General features: G+C 40.6%; 1 protein-coding gene across 1 annotated transcript in view; it reads left to right on the forward strand.

The window, feature by feature from the left end:
• The window catches only part of OLFM3 (olfactomedin 3), an 81,972-nt gene extending 61,423 nt beyond the window's left edge, over positions 1–20,549 (forward strand). Inside the window, 9 exon segments of the mRNA XM_032218474.1 lie at positions 523–742; positions 17,945–18,051; positions 19,878–19,980; positions 19,983–20,015; positions 20,018–20,137; positions 20,140–20,184; positions 20,187–20,354; positions 20,357–20,437; positions 20,440–20,549. Of these exon segments, the coding sequence (XP_032074365.1) occupies positions 523–742; positions 17,945–18,051; positions 19,878–19,980; positions 19,983–20,015; positions 20,018–20,137; positions 20,140–20,184; positions 20,187–20,354; positions 20,357–20,437; positions 20,440–20,549 (987 nt within the window).
• The last annotated feature ends 926 nt before the right edge of the window (positions 20,550–21,475 follow it).

The following is a 21,475-nucleotide window of genomic DNA, read 5'->3' on the forward strand; positions in this document are numbered from 1 at the left end:
TGCTTGACTGCAAAGCTTTTTCTCATTGGAATAGTCTTGTGAGCTGTTTAAAAGATGCAGTTCTTCTGTCTTTTGTCTTACTTCGGTAGAATGGCAATTGCAATCTAGTTCAAGAATAAATGCTGGCATAAGGAATCCGTCATGTGAGGAAAGTCATAGTAATATAACACAAATATATGGATCAGTGCCAATTATTAAGCAGGCAAAACGGTCTACTTCTGATCAGGCAAGTTGTCCTTAAAATGGTTTGGATTTTATAGGAGTGGGAAAGTCTTGATTTAAAAGGAAGTGATTTATTTTAAGTAAGATGAAAATTGAGTACTTCATACGTTCTACTACTCCAAGCTTGAAGCCATTTATTCTTAGCTCCCTAACTGTCTCACAGGACAGTAATCATCGTTTTCATACCAAGATCAATAAAGAGTAGATGTGAAGATAAGCCTAACAAGGTCTCATTAAGGAATTTAGAGGACAGGGCACTTTTTAGAGTTCCTGAATGCCCACTCAACTGTTTTTTCACAGGAATTGAAGGAAAAGATGGATGATCTTCTACCACTGATACCAGTTCTGGAGCAGTACAAAACGGATGCCAAGTTAATCACCCAGTTCAAAGAGGAGATCAGAAACCTGTCTTCGGTACTTACTGGAATCCAAGAGGAAATTGGCGCTTACGATTATGAGGAGCTACATCAGCGAGTCCTCAGTTTGGAAACCAGGCTTCGGGATTGCATGAAAAAACTAAGTAAGTTCACACTTTCATTCCTCGTTGCTTCGTTCGTATCTGCTTTGCCTGGGACTCTTCCATGCCCCCTTGTCCTCTGAATTTATATTTTATGTTATTCATTTGATTTGTGTGGCCACCTGTTCTGACCCCCTCCTCTATCCAATAATGAAAGCCGAGACAAGCTTAATGAGAATGTCCTTTAATAGCAAGTCCAGACTCTCAGTGGCTGAAAGCCAAGTAAACAAACAGATAAGGACCTTGGCAGCAAGTCTGACAAACCTTGGCAGCAATGCAAACAAACTCTGGCAGCAATCCAGCCTGCCAAGTTCGTTTCTCTTTAGCCCAAGCGTTGACTTCTGCAAGAAGGGCATGGCACAAGCAGTCTTTTTTATAGTCTGGAGAGGAGCTTAATGACCATCAGCTGAGCGTAATTATCTCCTGTAATTATGTAGTTGTTCTTGACGCCGAGTAGTCCTTCGACGGCATGCATCCCGGAACAACTCACTGTTGGTTTCTGGATCACTCTCCCTTGTCTCCTCCCCACTGATCCAAGGCTCAGGCGCCACTTGGTGGCCAACCAGTCTCTCTGCGCCCTGCTCGGAGTCGGAACCCTGTCCAGGGTCCTCCACATCCTCCAGGGCCGACTCATAAGGCCCCTCACTGTCGGAGTCTGGTGGCAGCTCCAACGGCTCCTGCTGAGCCACAACAGCCACCCATCTTATCTTTTGGGGCAGATCATGGCAATTTAAAAACAACATTGAAAACAAGCTAAATTGATCTACAAAACTGTCAATTAAAAACCAGATTTTAAAAAAACCAGCGGCCAAATAAGTCAGTACATCAAAATCAGTGTATCACTTCTAAAGAAGATCTCTGACCTCCAAGCACGATGCCAAAGCCATATCTTGAGGACTTCCCTAAAGGCCAGTTGGGTTGAGGCCAACCCTAAGCTCCGGGGGGATAATGTAATGAGTGGGTGCCACAGCAGAAAAGTCTTCTTTCTGGGTCACATCAAATGACACTCCTTCATAGACGGGACTTATAACAATGATATTCCTTCTTTCCTTTAACTTTATTCTGAAGCCTCTATCCTCTAGCAACTATGAGATTGAATCAAATTGGCAGTCAGTGGACCAACTCACTAATCTGAGTTACATTCCATTTGGCCTCTATAAACATATGTCAAATTATGTTGGCTTTCCCCAAATCATAGTTGCAATTAGTGACTATGTGAGGAGCTATATCTAACGCTGGATCTAGTAAAACGAATTAGAGCTACCTCTTGTGACCCATATCAGTTAAGCAGTAGATCTGCAGGGGTAATTAGACTATTGCAGTTCACTGCAGCCTTAGAAAGTGTTGCTTCATAATGCATTAGCTGGACCAGGCATGTACAATCATTTCTGAACAGAGCTACCCTTGGTGTTTGAATGACATGCTACAGACAGGGCTGAGCCAAAAAAAAAAAAAAAACTTAATTGGAATGTAATTAGATTTTAATTACCTCACTACAGTTAATGTGATTGCTTATCATGCATTTAAATTTTTCTTTTTACAATCAGGATACAGTATCCCCAGCAACTTTGGAAGAATCTTGACACTCTCCCAAAGTTGCTGGCCATGGCCACTGAGGATTACTACATTATTTATACATTGTTCTTTGTCTGATTTTGTTTTATTTGTTCAACGATACCGAAAGTGGATTACAAAGCTACAGATAGCTACATCTAAATGACCTTGTGGGGTGGGGGGGGGGGAGATTAAACAAGATCAGATCTGGTTAATTTTATTAGGGAAATCCCAGGCTTTAAACTAGACTGGTTTAAAAAAAAAAAAAAAAAAAAGCTTTGCCTTTAGGGAAGATTATTTTGTATTGTGGCCCAGCAGGAGCCGTTGGAGCTGCCACCAGACTCCGACAGTGAGGGGCCCGATGAGTCGGCTCTGGAGGATGTGGAGGACCCCGGACAGGGTTCCGACTCCAAGCAGGGCACAGAGAGGCTGGTTGGCCACCAGGAGGCGCCTGAGCCTTGGACCAGTGGGGAGGAGACAAGGGAGAGTGAGCCGGAGGCCAGTAGTGAGTTGTTCCTGGATGCATGCCATCGAAGAGCTACTAGGCGTCAGGACCAATTACGCAATTACAGGAGGTGATTGTACTCAGCTGGTGGTCATTAGGCTCCTCTCCAGACTATTAAAAGACTGCTTATGCACACACCCCTCTTTGCAGAAGTCAATGCAGGATTGAATTTCGGAGGACAGTACTGTGAGCTTGGCAGGCTGGATTGCTGCCAAGCCTTTTCTGTGTTTATTGCTGCCTGAGTTTGTCTGAATTGCTGCCAAAATCCTTATCTGTTTGTTCTGCTTGGCTTTCAGCCACTGAGGTTTTGGTGTCTTGCTATTAAAGTACATTGCAGTTAAGCTTCTCTTGGCATTCGTTACAGGATGGAGGAGGGGGTCACAACAATTTTGGATTGGGTGAGAGGGAATGATAAAGTAGTATGGGTATGGAAGAAATTAAACAAGGGTCAGTGAATGTATGACGTCCTATAGGAAGTGGTTAAACAAGCGAACTATAAATATTAAAAAAAAAATGACTGAAATGCTGGAGGCGCTTTGAACTTGATCAATTTTGACAGAGATGAATGTCTGCCAATCGGATGGCATTCATGTTCTACCAGATCTTCAGGATACTAGTGGATCATTCCATGAGTTCAGGTAGCTAGACAATGTCGGTTGGCGGCGCCTCGGAGCAGGGCCTTCTCTGTTGCCGCTCCGGCCCTATGGAATGAACTACCCCCAGAGATCCGGACTCTACCCACCCTCATGGCCTTCCAAAAAGCTATCAAAACCTGGCTATTCCGGCAGGCCTGGGGCTGTTGACCCCTTGGTCAAGGGCCAGCCCCGCTTAGACTGGGTGCATGATGTGTTTTTTAATCTGCTTTCTTTTATCTGTTTTTTAACCTTTTTCTTAAAATTTTATTTCTGTAAGCCGCCCGGAGTCCTTTGGGATTGGGCGGCCTATAAATTTAATAAATAGAAATAGAAATATTCCACTGACCATGAAGGAGAAACATCTGTCTTTGATACAAAAGTCTATGCAACACATCCTTAGCTTTACCACCCTCTGTTCCATGCACACATACATGGGATAAGAAGGACATGTGCAACAGCCAGACTTGACTTGGTTAACACCATTCTAGTATATCCCTAAACAAATATTGGCATAATGAAACAGCTGGATGATAAATTCAGTGGTGCTTTGCCAGCAGTTCTTTCTTTTCCCCACTCCAAAGGTAATTCCAGGCCAAATTGCCCTTCTGAGAAAACACAAATTAGTTGTTTTGTTAATGTATAAGCACACAAAATAAATTTAAATCAGTCTACAGTACTAGGGACCAGAAAAAATCCGGTTGAAATGCACACAGTATTTCACTGAATTTATGAATGTTTACATTCATTAGGCAAGTAATGGATCATTTTTCTAATGCCAGACATCTTAACTATAAGCAAGTCTCCCTGAACTATTTCCAAATAAGTATGTGCATTAAGGACATCCCCCCCTAAACCATCTTCATTCTCATTTGTCTGACATTAGCTTCGAAAGAGTGGCTTTTGTTTATTTCCACAGAGTGCTCAGAATACATCCGGTACACTAGAGAATGTAGTTAATTTCCACGAATTGTGTTAAATAAGGAGTGAAAACATTAATGGGGGAAAATATTACTTAAATTATATCCATCTAAAAAGGCAAAAGGCAAATAATCTAAAGTAACTGGATAGAAAACAGTTGTACGAAGGGGAACTCAAAAACCAAAATCCTTCAGTTCTGTCAACAAAATCATAAGCAATACCTTCCCTTATCAGTAAGGGAAACTAGCAGCGTTAGCTATACCAATCCTTTACAGACTTCTGAATGTTAAACTGAACCATAAACTCTGGATACCAATACAGAAATGTTACCTTGTAATATTTTCCCCTTCATTTATGCAAGATTTTTCCTAAAGACAAGGTAGTAAATTGGAAATTATCCAGTAGGACCTTTAGATTCAGTTATCTTTTCAATAATACATCCTTGACATGTCTTTGAAACCAGATTTAGATTAAGGATTATGGCTAAATGAACAGAATGAAAAATAATCTATGCACGTGGTATTTCCTTTGGAGAAATTTCCAGTTATCACTAGAAATACTTCATCACTTTCCATTTCATTGATGAAAAATATGCCAAAGAGACTGAGGGAATAAGAGGAAACGTTTATGGCATTCTATTGGGAATGATGAAACTTCCCCTGAAGGAATTTATAGGGTATGTGTTCTGTTCCCCCCCCCCCCGCTTCACGGCTCGTTAACAAACGCAGGCAGGCAACTTAAAAGGAAGTCTTCTTTATCAGTTCACAGTTCAAACTGGCTTCAAGCCCAGAAATAACATAAATACCAGTCTTTGACAAGATAACGTAATGAAAACAAATCTTTCTTACGGCAACTCAATTTGAACAAAACGAAAGCAAAACACTTCTTCCCAAAGTCTCTATGAATCACGGTTACAGACATACAGAGCACTTATCCAAGTGAATCTTACATAAACCACGACTGATGATCAAACAGTGTTGTACAAACCAAGGCACGCACGAAGGAACGTATGTTGACTCCTGCAACTAGGGTGTGGCAGTATCCGACCTTTTATCTCCAAACCTGCCTCCCACAAGCCCCAGCTGCATAATGAATCTTGATCCCGAAAAAACTCTCAGCAGAACTGCTGAGTCACAACAGGTATGAATTATGCAGAATTGATGGAATAAGATGTAGGTGGTCTAAGGCATGTCCACATATTTTTAAAAATGCAATCAGGATTTGTATCTGGGAGCATAATCGAATCGAATCGAATTGAATTTTATTATTTGTATGCCGTCCTTCTCCGGGAGGACTCAGGGCGGCGAACAGTTCAAGGGGAAAAAAGGGGAACATAAAAAGACAAAATACAAATAGTAAAAGTAAACAACAGTCGCACAACCATACATGTCGAGAGGGGAGGGAACTCATCACCCCCAGGCCTGCCGGCAAAGCCAGGTTTTGACGGCTTTTCGGAAGGCCTGGAGAGAGGTGAGGGTCCGAATCCCTGCAGGGAGTTCATAACAGAGGGCCGGAGCTGCCACAGAGAAGGCCCTCCCCCGGGTAATAGCCAGGTGGCATTGGCTGGTAGATGGCACCCGGAGGAGGCCAACCCTGTGAGATCTAATGGGTCTTTGGGAGGTAATCGGCAGCAGGCGGTCTCTCAAGTACCCAGATCCAATACCATGAAGGGCTTCATAAGTTACGACTAGCACCTTGAATGGCCAGCAGGTGCTAGTTATTCAAGGTGAAAATATCGCACCCAGAAACGGAAACCTGACAACACTGTATGAGCCTTGAATAATTAAGTATCAAATTTATTTCTTCTGATGCTCCTCCTTGTGACAGTCAGATAGCCACTCCTATCTAGGTAGACGGGAACGACAGGTGGGATCAGTTGTATTCTCACACTGTCTGGGGGAAATGCGTGCAGGGCTTTTCCTTCTTTAGCTGGATAATAAAACACGGATCTGTTGTGTGCTTTGAGACTAAATTGGCACTTAAATTGATCCCAAAGCTCAGACACAGCCCCTGTGAATGCCTGCCAACCATCTCCACTGCTGCAGGAAATGTATTTGGCAATCAGGTCACTTCACATCCCAAATTATATCCTTAATGGACAGAGGCAGTGGAGACATCTGTCTTACTGACAATCCTTGACTATGAAAATAGTGGCGAGAGGGCGCTTATTAGAAACTGCAAAGGTGCATTATCAGTAAATGCCAGAACACATTCATAGTTTCTAATGTTTGCGGTTCATCTCAGAAGGTGATGGTTTTGTTGTACATTACTTCTGGAAACACTAGAGACACCCGTTTAGCAGTCCTCTGGAAGGACTGAGACATCCTTAATGCGACTAGATCTCTCTTCAGTGGCATTTCCTCAATACATTCACAGTCATTCAGAAAGACAGGCTATTTCAGATAAAGGCAAATTTATTTTATTTGCTTATAATTTATGTATTATTTATTCATTCATTATTTAAAAATTACAAAGCTGCCCAACTCACTCACCCCAGATACTCCAGGTGACTTACAGAAATAAAACCACAATACGAAAGATCAGAAATCCCCATTATCCCCGGCGACAACAGTAAAACCAATCATTTGATGGGTTCCATGTCATCCTGGGGCAATGGCGAAATTCATTTTTTGCTACCGGTTCTGTGGGCATGGCTTGGTGGGTCATGGTGTGGTTTGGTGGGCATGGCAGGGGAATAATACTGCAAAATCTCCATTCCCACCCCACTCTGGGGCCAGCCAGAGGTGGCATTTGCCGGTTCTCTGAACTACTCAAAATTTCCACTACCGGTTCTCCGAACTACTCAAAAATTCTGCTACTGGTTCTCCAGAACCTGTCAGAACCTACTGGATTTCACCCCTGCCCAGGGATCTCCAGGCCCATTGGAAAAACCATCCCTTCAGGGCTTTTTGAAAGTGTGTCAAAGTACAGTCAATCTTATTTTTGCCGGGATGCCATTCCACAGGCAGGGAGGATTGAAAAGTCATCGCCATCCTAAACATACTCATACGCTGTGACTCCATTGGAGAGCCGAGGTGGTGCAGTGGTTAAATGCAGCACTGCAGGCTACTTCAGTTCTGCAATTCAGCTGTTCAAATCTCACCGGCTCAAGGTTGACTCAGCCTTCCATCCTTCCGAGGTGGGTAAAATGAGGGCCCGGATTGTTGTTGGGGGCGATATGCTGACTCTGTAAATCGCTTAGAGAGGGCTGAAAGCCCTATGAAGCGGTATACAAGTCTAACTGCTATTGCTATCTCCATTTTGCTCTCTGAACTCATGGAGACCTAACCCTAACCCTAAATACATCTGCCCCCCACAATGGGATTTTCCCATGTATTTTACTACAAAACGTAGATAAGGCAGGCTCGAAAAGTCACCGCACTCCTAAGCATACCAATGTACTCCGAATCCATTGGCAATGTCCATTTTGCTCCGAATTCATTGAGAATTCATTTAACCCTAAATGGATTTTCCATTTAACCCCAATGGGATTTTCCCAAGGTATTTTCATTAAACTTCAGACTCTTATTTTCTAACCCACCACAAATTGTTTTGAATTTTATTTTTTTCATTTTAGACAATTTTGTTTCCTTGTTTTTAAACACTTAATCCCATATTTATGACTTTATAGGCAAGTTCTTTCCACGCTACCCTGTCAAGCTCAACTTCTTTTAATTGCTTTATTTTAGGCAATAAGCTATTGCCTATTTACGTCATCTCAGATCTACTCAGCATTCCTTTCAGCTTTTCATCCAAGTTGTTGTAAAAATGTTGAAGGCTATAGGAGTAAAGATTGGATCTTGTGATGCCTCACTAATTCTTACCTGCAGTTATGGATCAGAGTTACCCTGTGGTAAGATGGCGGCCGATAAATGTAATAAATAAATTACAATTTGTCTAGTCTGGTTTTTAAGCTGGCTATCTAATCAGTTTAATGCCACCCCATCCAGCCCATATTTTAATTAACTTAGTAATCGGACTCTAATGACATATCTTGTCAACTTCTTGCTGAAGTCAAGATTTATTGATGGAACTGTTCTGGAGATAGAGAGACTGTTTCTTCTGTGAGACCATGAAAAAGAATGTCTTGTGTGTCTCTAGGTTTACATTATTATTGTCTTCCACTGGATTTGTTCCTCTGGGTCTTTTCCTTGTGGTGAGATACTTCTCCTGTCAAACTCTGTTGACTCCTTTGTTGGTTTAATGAAGCTTATTCCTCCCTTATGTGCTGAATTGTGACTGCTACAGCCTCTTTCTTTTTCAGCCAAGCATCAGTACAAACTCAGAAAGATGTGTCAGATGGATATAAGACAGGGCCCCAAACACACCATAATCAAAACAAGCTTGTCCGCATCCATTCGTCAGGTTCACAGGTTAGCTAAGCACATACTGTCAACTTAGGCACTAGGCCAAACATGATTGTCTTATGAGCTTGCTCCATGAAAACTGACTCTCTAGTAAGACCTTCTTAAAGGATTTTCTTTTAGATTTGTTGTATGGATTTTTGCAGCCGGCTTTCTAATGTGATGCTAACAATCATAATTTTTCATAGACACGGGCACATTGCCCTGCTCCCTTTTGAAATATGCAACATTATTTGGAATGCGGAAGAAGATTTTGGAAAAATACTAAGCCAAAGAGCATAAAAGTCTGAGATAAGAAACAGAGAATAACAATTGGTCGAACTAGTTTAAATTGGCATTCTTAACTTATTCACTTTTTTCATTCATGTAGTTGATTTTCATTTTCATTCATTTTTTAAAAAAAGTTTTTGTTGTTTTTATTAAAGGAAAACACACAAAAAAAATCATATTTCATTACATCTTGTAGAAAGTGTATCCATTGGTTACAGGTAGATTTCGTGCGTTTCTTCCACAATCACATATATTTCTTTCAGTTTAAATTGTACATTTTAGAATGTATTTATTTTACTATCACTGTACCACCATTTTCATTTAATAGAGTTTTAAGGACACAGGCACCTACTGGCATTGTTAAAAAGATATCTAACATTCCCTCTCCCTTTCCCACCCCCCAAACTCACAAATTAACGCTTCTGTCCATTTTACTTTTACTAGTGGATTACATCTGCTTGTATCAAGCATTATATAATTATATTATATTATAATATATTATAATGTAATGTAATGTAATGTAATATTATATTATATTATATTATATTATATTATATTATATTATATTATATTATATTATATTAATTATATTATATTATATTATATTATATTATATTATATATATTATATTATATTATATTATATTATATTATATTATATTTATATTATATTATATTATATTATATTATATTATATTATATTATATTATATTATATTATATTATATTATATTATATTATATTATATTATATTATATTATATTAATTATATTATATTATATTAATATATTACTAAACAGAACCGTATTCATGAAACCAGAATTATTGGATTTCAAGCAAAGCTGAAAAACTGAACCAGGAGCCATAGTGGATTTTACTCTGTGGTCATCCCAGTCGCTGCCATAGCTTCACGTAAAGCTTACACGTTATCCAATTAGTTCACTGAACTCCTCAGAATCTGTTGCTGAAACTACACCCTCTGGGAGTGGAGTTAATGGCAAAGTGAATAGCTTACTCTGGTCTCTTCCTATTTCTATTCTATTCTATTTCTATTTATTAAATTTATAGGCCGCCCAATCCCGAAGGACTCCGGGCGGCTTACAGAAATAAAATTTAAGAAAAAGGTAAAAGGACAAACATAAGAAAACAGATTAAAAGAAACACACCATACACCCAGTCTAAGCGGAGCTGGACCTCGGACAAGAGGTCAACAGCCCCAGGCCTGCCGGAATAGCCAGTTTTTGATAGCTTTTCGGAAGGCCATGAGAGTGGGTAGGGTCCGGATCTCTGGGGGTAGTTCATTCCATAGGGCCAGAGCGGCAACAGAGAAGGCCCTCCACCAAGGCGCCGCCAGCCGACATTGTCTAGCTGATGGGACCTGGAGAAGGCCCACCCTGTGCGATCTTATCAGTCTTAGGGAGGTGTGCGGCAGAAGACGGTCTCGTAGATATCCGGGTCATGAGCCATGTAGGGCTTTTAAAGGTAATAACCAGCACTTTGAATTGTGCTCGGAGACCAATAGGGACCCAGTGCAGCTCGCGGAGGATAGGTGTAGTGTGGGTATACCTTGGTACTTTACTTTTACTTTTACTTTTGCCTTTATTTGTATGCCGCCCTTTTCCCTAAGGGGACTCAGGGTGGCTCACAATTCAAAAGGGAGGGGGGAAACAACAAACAGTAAACAATACAACATATTAAAAGAGAAAAAACGCAACAATCACACCATTTGAGTGGGGCTATAATCTTAACCCCAGGCCAGCCGGGACAGCCAGATCTTTACAGCAGCGCGGAAGGATTGGAGGGTGGTGAGGGTCCGAATCTCCACGGGGAGTTCGTTCCAAAGGGACGGAGCAGCCACCGAGAAGGCCTCCCTCCGGGTGGTACACCCAATATCACTCGCGCAGCTGCATTCTGGACCAATTGTAGTCTCCGAACACTTTTCCTCTATCTATCCTATCTCTTTTGGGACTCAAAGGGCCAGCATGCTGGAAATTTGTCTGTTTCTGCGTCGCTTCTCTGAATGCCATTTGAAGGGATACTTTTAGAGCAAACACGTCCCTTTTGCAGTGCTACACATTTCTGGAAAGATGATATACACAATTCCATGACATTTGCTTCCTGCCTGCCTCATTTTTAATCTCCAAGGTCTATTTAGTTCCAACTTATTTCCTACCTGTTTTGTCTGGCAACGAATGGGATGTCTTAAGGCAAATTATTAAAGCATTTCTCTCATTGTAAGTAAAGGAAAATGGCTGATTGAGAATCTGTTCCATTTGGTTTAGTGGTTAAGGTGTCATCCTGAAAACCAGGGGACTGTGAGTTCTAGTCCTGCCTTAGGCATGGGAACCTAAAAATAATGAGGTACAATAAGCAAATGAAAAAATAATCACAACCTGTACTGTACCTTGCTTAAAAAATATATGCAGCAAATGTCCAAGAACGCATTCTTTAATGTTTCAGGATTAACATTTTTAGAGTTCATTGTCTTAGGTTTTCACTTTCATCTGCAATATAAAAGCAAGACCTCTGTATTTACGTCAAGATATTCATTTGAAAACTAGTTTAATGCATTTTAAACATGCCTTTTAAACAATAATTACACACACACACAACACACACACACAGTACATGCAGGAGATTTAAAAACTAATTGGTAATAAATTACAATTGGCATATTAGCCCTATTTTGTTCAATCTGTATGGAAATTCTTAAAAATCCAATTTGAATGTAGTGAGAAATGCTGTCAGAAATGAATCCTGGACCTGAATCTAATTGTATATATTTCTCACTGCTAAATAAATCCAATTAAGCTGGATATTTTATTCCCTTTGAATAGAATTTGTCAAATGTGTAGAGTAAATAAGAGAATAGCAATAATGTAAAGCAGAATGGGGAAATATTTGTTTAATTATTGTATTCGATTTCTATAACCATCCAGCTCAATCCAATTGATTCTGGGCAACAAACAATATCACACAATAATTTAAATTAAAATAGAAAAATGGGAGAATATTGCCTTATTTAATGCCCAAAGCAGACAACCTCATGCCAATCCATTGCTAGCCAAGGCCTTTTCACATTTCACTAGTCACACATTCTTAAGATTAACAAGAAGCATAGCATTCACTTAAAAGAAGATTCAAAAATCCACATCTGTGGAGTATAGTTAATTTGAGAGATGTCAGATGAAGGTAGAAATCAATTCAATTTTTAATGCTGCATTCTGTTCTTATGCTTCTACAACTGAAAACCTTGTGTTATATTTCATTTACATCCAATAGGTTGGCTGTGTTTCTGATAGGGATAACTCTTGCCTAGAGTTCATCTCGCTTTAGCTGTAGATCTCTTATAAATGACAGGTTATAAAACTATCAAACAATGAATGCAGAACTGGAATGGAGTAATAGATACACAACAGTGGGAAAGTCAGTTGAAGAAGGACATTACATTTACTCTGAATATTAAATTAACAAAAAATAAATCTCAGCCGATGTTTTATTGTTGCCAGTCTACTCCAGTTCTCTTAACTAATTGGAAATTCATTATCCAAAAATCGTTGGAAATGTAATGATAGTAGGAATAGAATAGAGGAGAGAAGAGATAAATAGCTTTATTGGCCAAATGTGACTAGACACACAAGGAATTCGTCTCTGGTGCATAAGCTCTCAGTGTGCATACAAACAATGAAGTACTCTAATTATAAGATATCAGTAGGGGAAGATAGTGGAAAAGATAAGAAGGATAAGAGCCGAGGTGGCGCAGTGGTTAGGGTGCAGTACTGCAGGCCACTTCAGCTGACTGCTATCTGCAGTTCGGCGGTTCAAATCTCACCGGCTCAAGGTTGACTCAGCCTTCCATCCTTCCGAGGTGGGTGAAATGAGGACCCAGACTGTGGGGGCGATATGCTGACTCTGTAAACCGCTTAGAGAGGGCTGAAAGCCCTGTGAAGCGGTATATAAGTCTAACTGCTATTGCTATTGCTATAACAGATTAGCTTTCATTTGGTGGCAAGGTTGTAAAGCCCAACACTTCTGGAAAAACAGTTTCTTTCAAATGCAACCATCTTAAAAGATTAATTCCCATTTCAAACTGAACTATTTTTACTGAACTTTACAAAAACCATATACAGGTAGTTCTCTATTCAGAACCGTAATGGAGGCTGCCCACTACACTTGCACATCGTGATGGCCACAGGGCCAATCTGATTTTATAGCCTTTTTTGCAATAGTCACTACAGAAATGTGATGGTTATAAAGTGAGTGTGGTGATCGTCAAACAACGCTGTGGTTGTTAAATTGAAGCCATTGCTCACTGTAGGACATTTTTGCCAAAAACTGAAAGTAAAAGGCAGTTTTCACCAAAAACATGATTAATTTTGGTCACATGACCATGGGACACTGCAAATGACCTTAAATGCAAGCCAGTTGCTGAGCATCCAAAATATAATCATGTGACTTGTTGAAAGGATATTAAATGCTTTCTCCCGGAAACATGATTTAGCAATAGCAATAGCAGTTAGACTTATATACCACTTCATAGGGCTTTCAGCCCTCTCTAAGCGGTTTACAGAGTCAGCATATTGCCCCCACATTCTGGGTCCTAATTTCACCCACCTCGGAAGGATGGAAGGCTGAGTCAACCCTGAGCCAGTGAGATTGAACAGCCGAACTGCAGAACTGCAGTCAGCTGAAGTAGCCTGCAGTGCTGCATTTAACCACTGTGCCACCTCGGCTCCACTCATTAGGAGAAATGCTAAATTGTGGGATATTTTCTATATTTAGTATAACTTTGTGTCTTGAAAGTAAATCTGCTGTATCATACAATTCTAACTAGAAACCATTCCTTCATTCCACACTCAAAATTTATGTTTCGGTATGCCCAGCGTCCTTTTTTCAATTTCTCTAAATTAGAACAGACTTTTTAATCAGATAAATTGAATTTAATGTGGCACCTAATCTTATTCCATGATTTATAGTGTGTTGACCATGGTTCTTGATATTCATATTTGGCTTAGAGCTTAATAGCCATTTCTAATATTTTAAAATGAAATAATACGTTAGGTTATTCATGATTAAATAATGGGGTAATAGAAAACCATAATCTTAATATTTTGAAATTTCTTATTTATTCGTTTGTGTTTCTCCTTTTTCTTGTCCTTTTATATCTATTTACACATCTTCTTTAAAGTATCCCATTAAACAAACAAAAAAAAGCCCCCCCAAAATAAGATTTCTATACAAGCCTTCCACTTGGAGAACCCATATATATACTCGGGTGTGATATTTAGTATTTTAGTATTTTATTAGGATTTATAGGCCGCCCTTTTCCCTGAGGGGACTCAGGGCGGCTCACAATCATTAGGGAGGGGGTGCAATTCAAAATAAACAATATGTGAACAAAATAGAGTAATAAAAACACAACTTGCATTCAACATTCAACACTCGGGTGGGGCAAATTAGAGACTTATCCCCAGGCCTGTTGGGATAGCCAGGTCTTGAGGGCTGTGCGGAAGGCCTGGACGGTGGTGAGGGTGCGTATCTCGACGGGGAGATCGTTCCACAGGGTCGGAGCTGCAACAGAAAAGGCTCTCCTCCGTGTAGTCGCCAGTCGACATTGACTTGGCGGATGGGATTCGGAGGAGGCCCAGTCTGTGCGATCTTATCGGTCGGAGGGAGGTAATCGGCAGAAGGCGGTCTCTCAAGTAAAGCCACACAAGAGCATAAAACTACATTTTCTTTTCTTTCTTTAAAGTATTTATATCCGGTATAAGTAAGGATGCTCAGGGTTTCCAAGAGCAAGGCAAAAACCATTATGCATGATTAAATTGCAGTAAACAAGGCAACACATTATCAAGTTTCAGTATAATAGGAAAGGACCAACAGTCCTTGTATAGTAGGATCCCCAGCAATACATCACACCACAGGTGTCCCGGAAAAAACAACATTTTACATACCTTTAGCTTGCCTATAAACAATCAGAAGGAGTGAAGGAAGAAGGCAGGAACAGCTTTTGGTGACTGACAGCTAAATTCATCACAGGAAAGGCAAGGGCCCTCAAAGGTCAGGATTATTTGATCAAGGACATCTTCAGGGAGCAGTCAAAAAACACAAGATGACAGCTGCAATTCCATGATCAAAGCTTCCCTCTTTTTACATGCATTCCTCTTTTTTAAACAAAAATCCCCCTACTGCTCCTTACCCTCTTTGCATAACATGTAGAAGCAGAGCAACGGAAGACTTTAGGTCAAAAGTCCCCAACCTTTCCGTCTTATGGACCAGCGGGAGGGAGGAGAGGCAATGTTTCCTGTTCTGACCCCCTCCTCCGTCCAGTAACGAATGCCGAGACAAGCTTAACTGGAATGTCACAGCACTTTATTAGCAAGAAACCAAAACCTCGGTGGCTGAAAGCCAAGCATAACAAACAGATAAGAACCTTGGCAGCAACTCAGACTTCGACAGATAACAGCTTCTCCAGCGTTAGGAATGACGTTGAATCCTGCAAAACCAGGCTCTTCCCAGTCGCTCTTTAAATACTATCTTGAGAGGAGCCTAATTACAATCACCTGGGTCCAATTATCTTTGGTAACTACATAGCTGCTCTCTACATCGATCTGCCTGGCATTGCTGGGCATCCAGGAACAACTCCCTTGGCTCCTCCCCACTGCTCCAATGCATGAATTCAGGATCACACTCCCTTGGCTCCTCTCCACTGGTCCAAGGCTCAGGTGCCTCCTGGTGGCAACCAGCCTCTCTGCACCCTGCTCAGAGTCAGAACCCTGTCCAGGGTCCTCCACATCCTCCAGAGCCGACTCATAGGGCCCCCTCGCTGTTGAGTCTGGTGGCAGCTCCAATGGCTCCTGCTGGGCCACAACAGTTCCACATGAGTGGCAGGCAAGCGGGCACATGCAGCTCCATTGGCTTGTGCAAATGGAGTGCACAATCCTGCCAATCACCTCCTCGCGACCAATTAGATCACACAGATTAGGCCTCCTCCGAATCCCATCTGCCAGTCAGTGTCGACTGGCGACTACGCGGAGGAGAGCCTTCTCAGTAGTAGCTCCGACCCTTTGGAATGATCTCCCTGTGGAGATCCGTACCCTCACCACCCTCCAGACCTTCCGCACAGCCCTTAAGATCTGGCTATCCCGTCAGGCCTGGGGTTAGATTGTAATCCGTCCCCACCCGAATGATGAATGTTGTGTTTTATTTTTAATTATGTATTGTTTTATGTCTCACTGTTTGTATTCCCCTCCCCATGAATTGTAAGCCGCCCTGAGTCCCCCCAGGGAAAAGGGCGGCCTATAAATAAATTTTCCATTCCATTCCACAAGCTCACCCTCTGATTCCAGAAGTGGGATGCACACCCACTCCCCCCACTGCTTTGGGCAGCCCAGTTCTGAACAACTCACGGCCCAGTAGAGGCTGAGGGTTGGGGAGCTCTGCTATAAGTATTTTCCTTCAATCCTTCTGATAGGACTATCAATTTTTTTTTAAAAAAAATCCCTTTTGTAAGGTTTACATTATAATTTTGTGTTTCCTGCTCAAAATGGAAGAAAAACACCTCTGGAAGGGGTGATCCAGAGACCACAGTTTACTTATATGTTGATTAAATACAGGTAGTCCTCATTGTATAACCGTTCAAAGCAGGGGTGGGTTCCTGCTAGTTCTATCCTCTTCTATAGAAGAGGTACTACAAATCTACAGTGCTGTTTAGAACCAGTTCCCGCTCCCTCCCCCACCCTTCTGCACATCATCAAGATGAAGAGCGAGAGGAGGAATTCTGGGAGTTGAAGTCCACAAGTCTTAAAGCTGTCAAGTTTGAACACCCCCGGGTTTTTTTTCTAAAGGGTTTGGGGTGCAAGGGTCTTGTAACTTGACAGCTTTAAGACTTGCGTGCTTCAAATGCCAGAGTTTCTGAGCCAACATTTTGGTTGCTAAGCAAGAGCGTTGTTAAGTGAGTTTCACCACAGTTTACAAGTTGGCCACTCCCACCCAGTCACATAGCTGGCAAGCCACTCCCACCTGGTCACATGGCCAGCAAGCCACTCCCACAAAGCAGGCCACACCTACAGAAGAGGTTCTAAAAAATTTTGAAACCCACCACTGGTTCAAAGTTACAACAGCACTAGAAACAGTGACTTAAGACTGGTTTTCACACTTAAAACCTTTGTGGTATCTCCATTGGTCACTTGATCAAAATTTGGGCATCTTTGCAACTAACATTTATGATAGTTTCATGGTTCAGGGTCCCTTGATCTCCATTTGTAATCTTCCCAGCTGGCTTCCAACCAACAAAGTCAATGGGGGAAGCCAGATCTGCTTAACGACTGCATGATTCCCTTAACAACAGCAGTGATTGACTTAAAAATCATGGAAAATGTCGTAAAACGAGGCACAGCTCGCTTAACAACTGCCTCTCTTAGCAACAGAAATTTGAGGCTCAATGTAACCTTAATCAAGGACTACATTTAAAATGAGCCGAGGTGGCGCAGTGGTTAGGGTGCAGTACTGCAGGCCACTTTAGCTGACTGTGATCTGCAGTTCAGCGGTTCAAATCTCACCGGCTCAATTTCGACTCAGCCTTCCATCCTTCCGAGGTGGGTGAAATGAGGACCTGGACTGTGGGGGCAAGTTGCTGACTCAATTTGCTAAATAATTTGTAAACTGCTTAGAGAGAGCTGAAAGCCCTATAAAGCGGTATATAAGTCTAATGAATGAATGAATGAATGAATGAATGAATGAATGAATAAATAAATAAATAAATAAATAAATAAATAAATAAATAAATATTTGTTTCCTTAGAGAAGCTGAACAAGGTGTTGCTTTGCATGGGACAAAAATGTGAGTGGAAGTCCCTTAAAGAAAAAAAAAACTGATTTCTTAATCCATCCCCACTTCCACCTGGACGATGGAAGCAGTCAGCATATGTCATGATTTCTTTTTTATATATATATTTTTCAGCCTGCGGCAAATTGATGAAAATCACTGGTCCCATTACAGTCAAGACATCTGGAACCCGATTTGGAGCTTGGATGACAGATCCATTAGCATCCGAGAAAAACAACAGAGTAGGTGACTTATATTCTCTCATGCTGGGAGCCGTGAAGGGATTCTTCTGGCTGATTTATTATCCCTGAAATTCTAAATAGAATGAATGGCAGTGTGAAAGTGTTTTTAAATAAACAGGCAAATAAGCTTGTCTTAAACTTTAATGCCTGCTACACTTAAAGTTTATTCTGACTAGCGAGGTTCCCCAAAGCTCGGGCGAACCCTGGTTACAGAGATCCATTTGACTGGAGATGAACTAAGGCCATCTGCATGCAAAGCATGCTTTCTACATCTAATCTCGTTTTCCTTCCCGGTGCAGCTTGATTGCCAGAGAGAAATAAATCTTTTCTGTATCTGTAAGTCTAGCAATGGGGTGCAGTTTTCACACCCATAATCATCATGCCAAATGGAAATGGAATCTTGATTGAGGGGGACAGATGAGAGGGGCTTCTTATTTCAACTTTGAATGCTAAAGTAGAAATCTGCAGGAAAACATTGCAATATATTCTCACCTACTCATTGGAGTGGACCTGTTTAGTAGAAGAGCCAGTCGTGGCCTCCTCTACAATACATAATGAATTCAATCAGTCCACCTCTCCTTCTGTCTCTTCATTTTTCTGTTCCAGTTGACATTTATGGACATCCTGTGATGTTCAGTTCTTACTACCCCATTTCAGCAAGGAGAATTTACATTAGTGTGTGTGTGTATAATATATATATATATATATATATATATATATACTATATATATATATATATAGTATGTATGTATGTATGTATGTATGTATGTATGTATGTATGTATGTATGATATGTATATGTATATGTATATGTATATGTATATGTATATGTATATGTATATGTATATATGTGTTATATTTGTGCTGATAAATAAGCGGAGACTAGTATAGATCTATTTCAAGCTTGAAATAGATCTATACTAGTCTCCCTTTATTTATTTATCAGCACAATATACACAAAATGTGTAACAAAGGCAACCGTAAAAATATTGGGTTCTGTCGTGATGGACTCTTGTGACGAGCCGATGGACAGATAATGGAAGCTGTTAGCTTCCTCCCATAATTGGGGCTTACCAGGGTTGTGACACTAATATATATGTATGTATGTATGTATGTATGTATGTATGTATATGTATGTGTATGTCTATGTGTATATATATATGTATGTGTGTGTATATATATATATATCCTAGGAGCCTTCTTCCAGGCAGGAAACCATTTTTGTGTTGCATTTGTGCTGATAAATAAATAAAGGTTTCCTGCCTGGAAATCTCCTAGCGTGGAGCTGAAAGGCAAAAGGGAAGCAGTATGCTCCCTCCCTATTTGAGTATACCAGGTGCTTTGATATAACAGATAGATAGATGGATGGATGGATGGATGGATGGATGGATGGATGGATGGATGATAGATAGATAGATAGATAGATAGATAGATAGATAGATAGATAGATAGATAGATAGATAGATATATAGATGTTAGATGGATGGATGGATGGATGGATGGATGGATGATAGATAGATAGACAGACAGATAGACAGACAGATAGATAGATAGATGATAGATGATAGATAGATGATAGATGATAGATGGATGGATGGATGGATGGATGGATGGGATGGAGAGGAGGGGGAGAATGGAAATGGATTGATCATATAGCACAAAGGACTGAAACGTTGGGTAACTTTTTGCATCCATTCTTGAACAATTTGGCTTTCTTTTGCTACGGAAATAAGTCAAAATATGTGTGGCAGGGAGATGGGTAATATGTATTTAAAAATAGTGTATTGATTTGATTTTTCCAAAGCACGTGTTTTCTTCTCACTTCAGGTCTGGTATATGGACAGTTACACCAACAACAAAATTGTCCGCGAATACAAATCCATAGCAGATTTTGTCAGCGGCGCAGAGTCCAGGACATACAATCTCCCTTTCAATGGGCAGGAACCAATCATGTTGTCTACAACGGTCTCTCTATTTCAACAAGTATCAGAGCAACATCATCATCAAGTATAAGCTTTGATATGGGCAGGTGCTTGCTCAGCGCAGCCTGGAGTACGCTGGCTTTCACAACGTCTACCCTTACACCTGGGGGGCTTCTCGGATATCGATCTGATGGCCGACGAGATAGGTCTGTGGCTGTCTACGCAACCAATCAGAACGCCGGCAACATTGTCATCAGTCAGCTGAACCAGGATACCTTAGAAGTGATGAAAACCTGGAGCACCGGGTACCCCAAGCGAAGCGCCGGGGAGTCTTTCATGATCTGTGGCACCTTGTACGTCACCAATTCCCACTTAACCGGAGCCAGGTCTACTATTCGTACTCGACAAAAACCTCCACGTATGAATATACAGACATACCTTTTCACAATCAGTATTTCCATATATCACGCTTGACTACAATTCCAGAGATAGAGCTCTCTATGCCTGGAATAATGGGCACCAAGTCCTATTCAACGTCACTCTTTTCCACATTATTAAAACAGAAGATGACACATAGGTGTCACCACGACCACCAAGAAAGAGTGTCATTGTGCCGAACTCAAAAGCATCCTGCCGAGTTTCTTTTCAATTCTTTTTTTCTTTCTTTCTTTCTCAGTAAAAATGAATGGAGGAGGATTTTTCTACAATGTAATGTATTCCGAATATGGCAAAGTCTTTCTTTTAAAAAAAATGACCTAGTTCATCCTACAGGTATCTTTCTAAACAGTATACAAAGCCTGCTGTGACTTTGTCATGGGAAGTATTAAATGCTTATTTCAGGGGAAAGACATTGTTTTAAGAAACACGAACAAAATTAATGATCTGCCTTATATTAGAATCAGAGACTTAACGGTGGTGTAAAACTGCATGAATGTCTTTTTCTACCATCATCATTTTTTAAAAAATAAATAAATAAATTGCTCAACGTTAAAGTATATTTGGGCAATCATCTAAGGGAAAATTGAGAAGAATTCTTTGGGGCAAAGGTGTGCATTTTTAAAGCAGTGTTCCAAAATTAACCTGTTATGGATTGGGTTACTTTAAAGGTAGAAAGAGTAAAAATCCCATTGGCTATTACACAATTTCAGATGCGGTGCTGTACAGTCTGTTTTTAATCTCTTGCAAGCAGTTTCTCAATGATCTGTATTTATACCATTGTGTCTGCCACTGTGTACCTGTATCTCTTCACTTCTGTGAAAGTTAATTATTTTTTATAAAATACAATTGAAATTTAATCATAAAACCTGATTATGGCCCGTTCTTTTAATCATGTAAATTAGAGAATTCAGTCTTCACTTCAGAATCAAAAACTGGGATAGTGCCCTGTGCCAGGTGTGGTCCTAGCATTTTCCAAAGCTAACTGACTCTGAGAACTGATTATCAGGATGTCTTGCCTGGTATGTCAATGATATTTGTGCCCAATATTTCTGGAAGGGAAACCCA

The sequence above is a fragment of the Thamnophis elegans genome, chromosome 5 (assembly GCF_009769535.1).
Source record: "Thamnophis elegans isolate rThaEle1 chromosome 5, rThaEle1.pri, whole genome shotgun sequence".
NCBI classification, from domain to species: domain Eukaryota; kingdom Metazoa; phylum Chordata; class Lepidosauria; order Squamata; family Colubridae; genus Thamnophis; species Thamnophis elegans.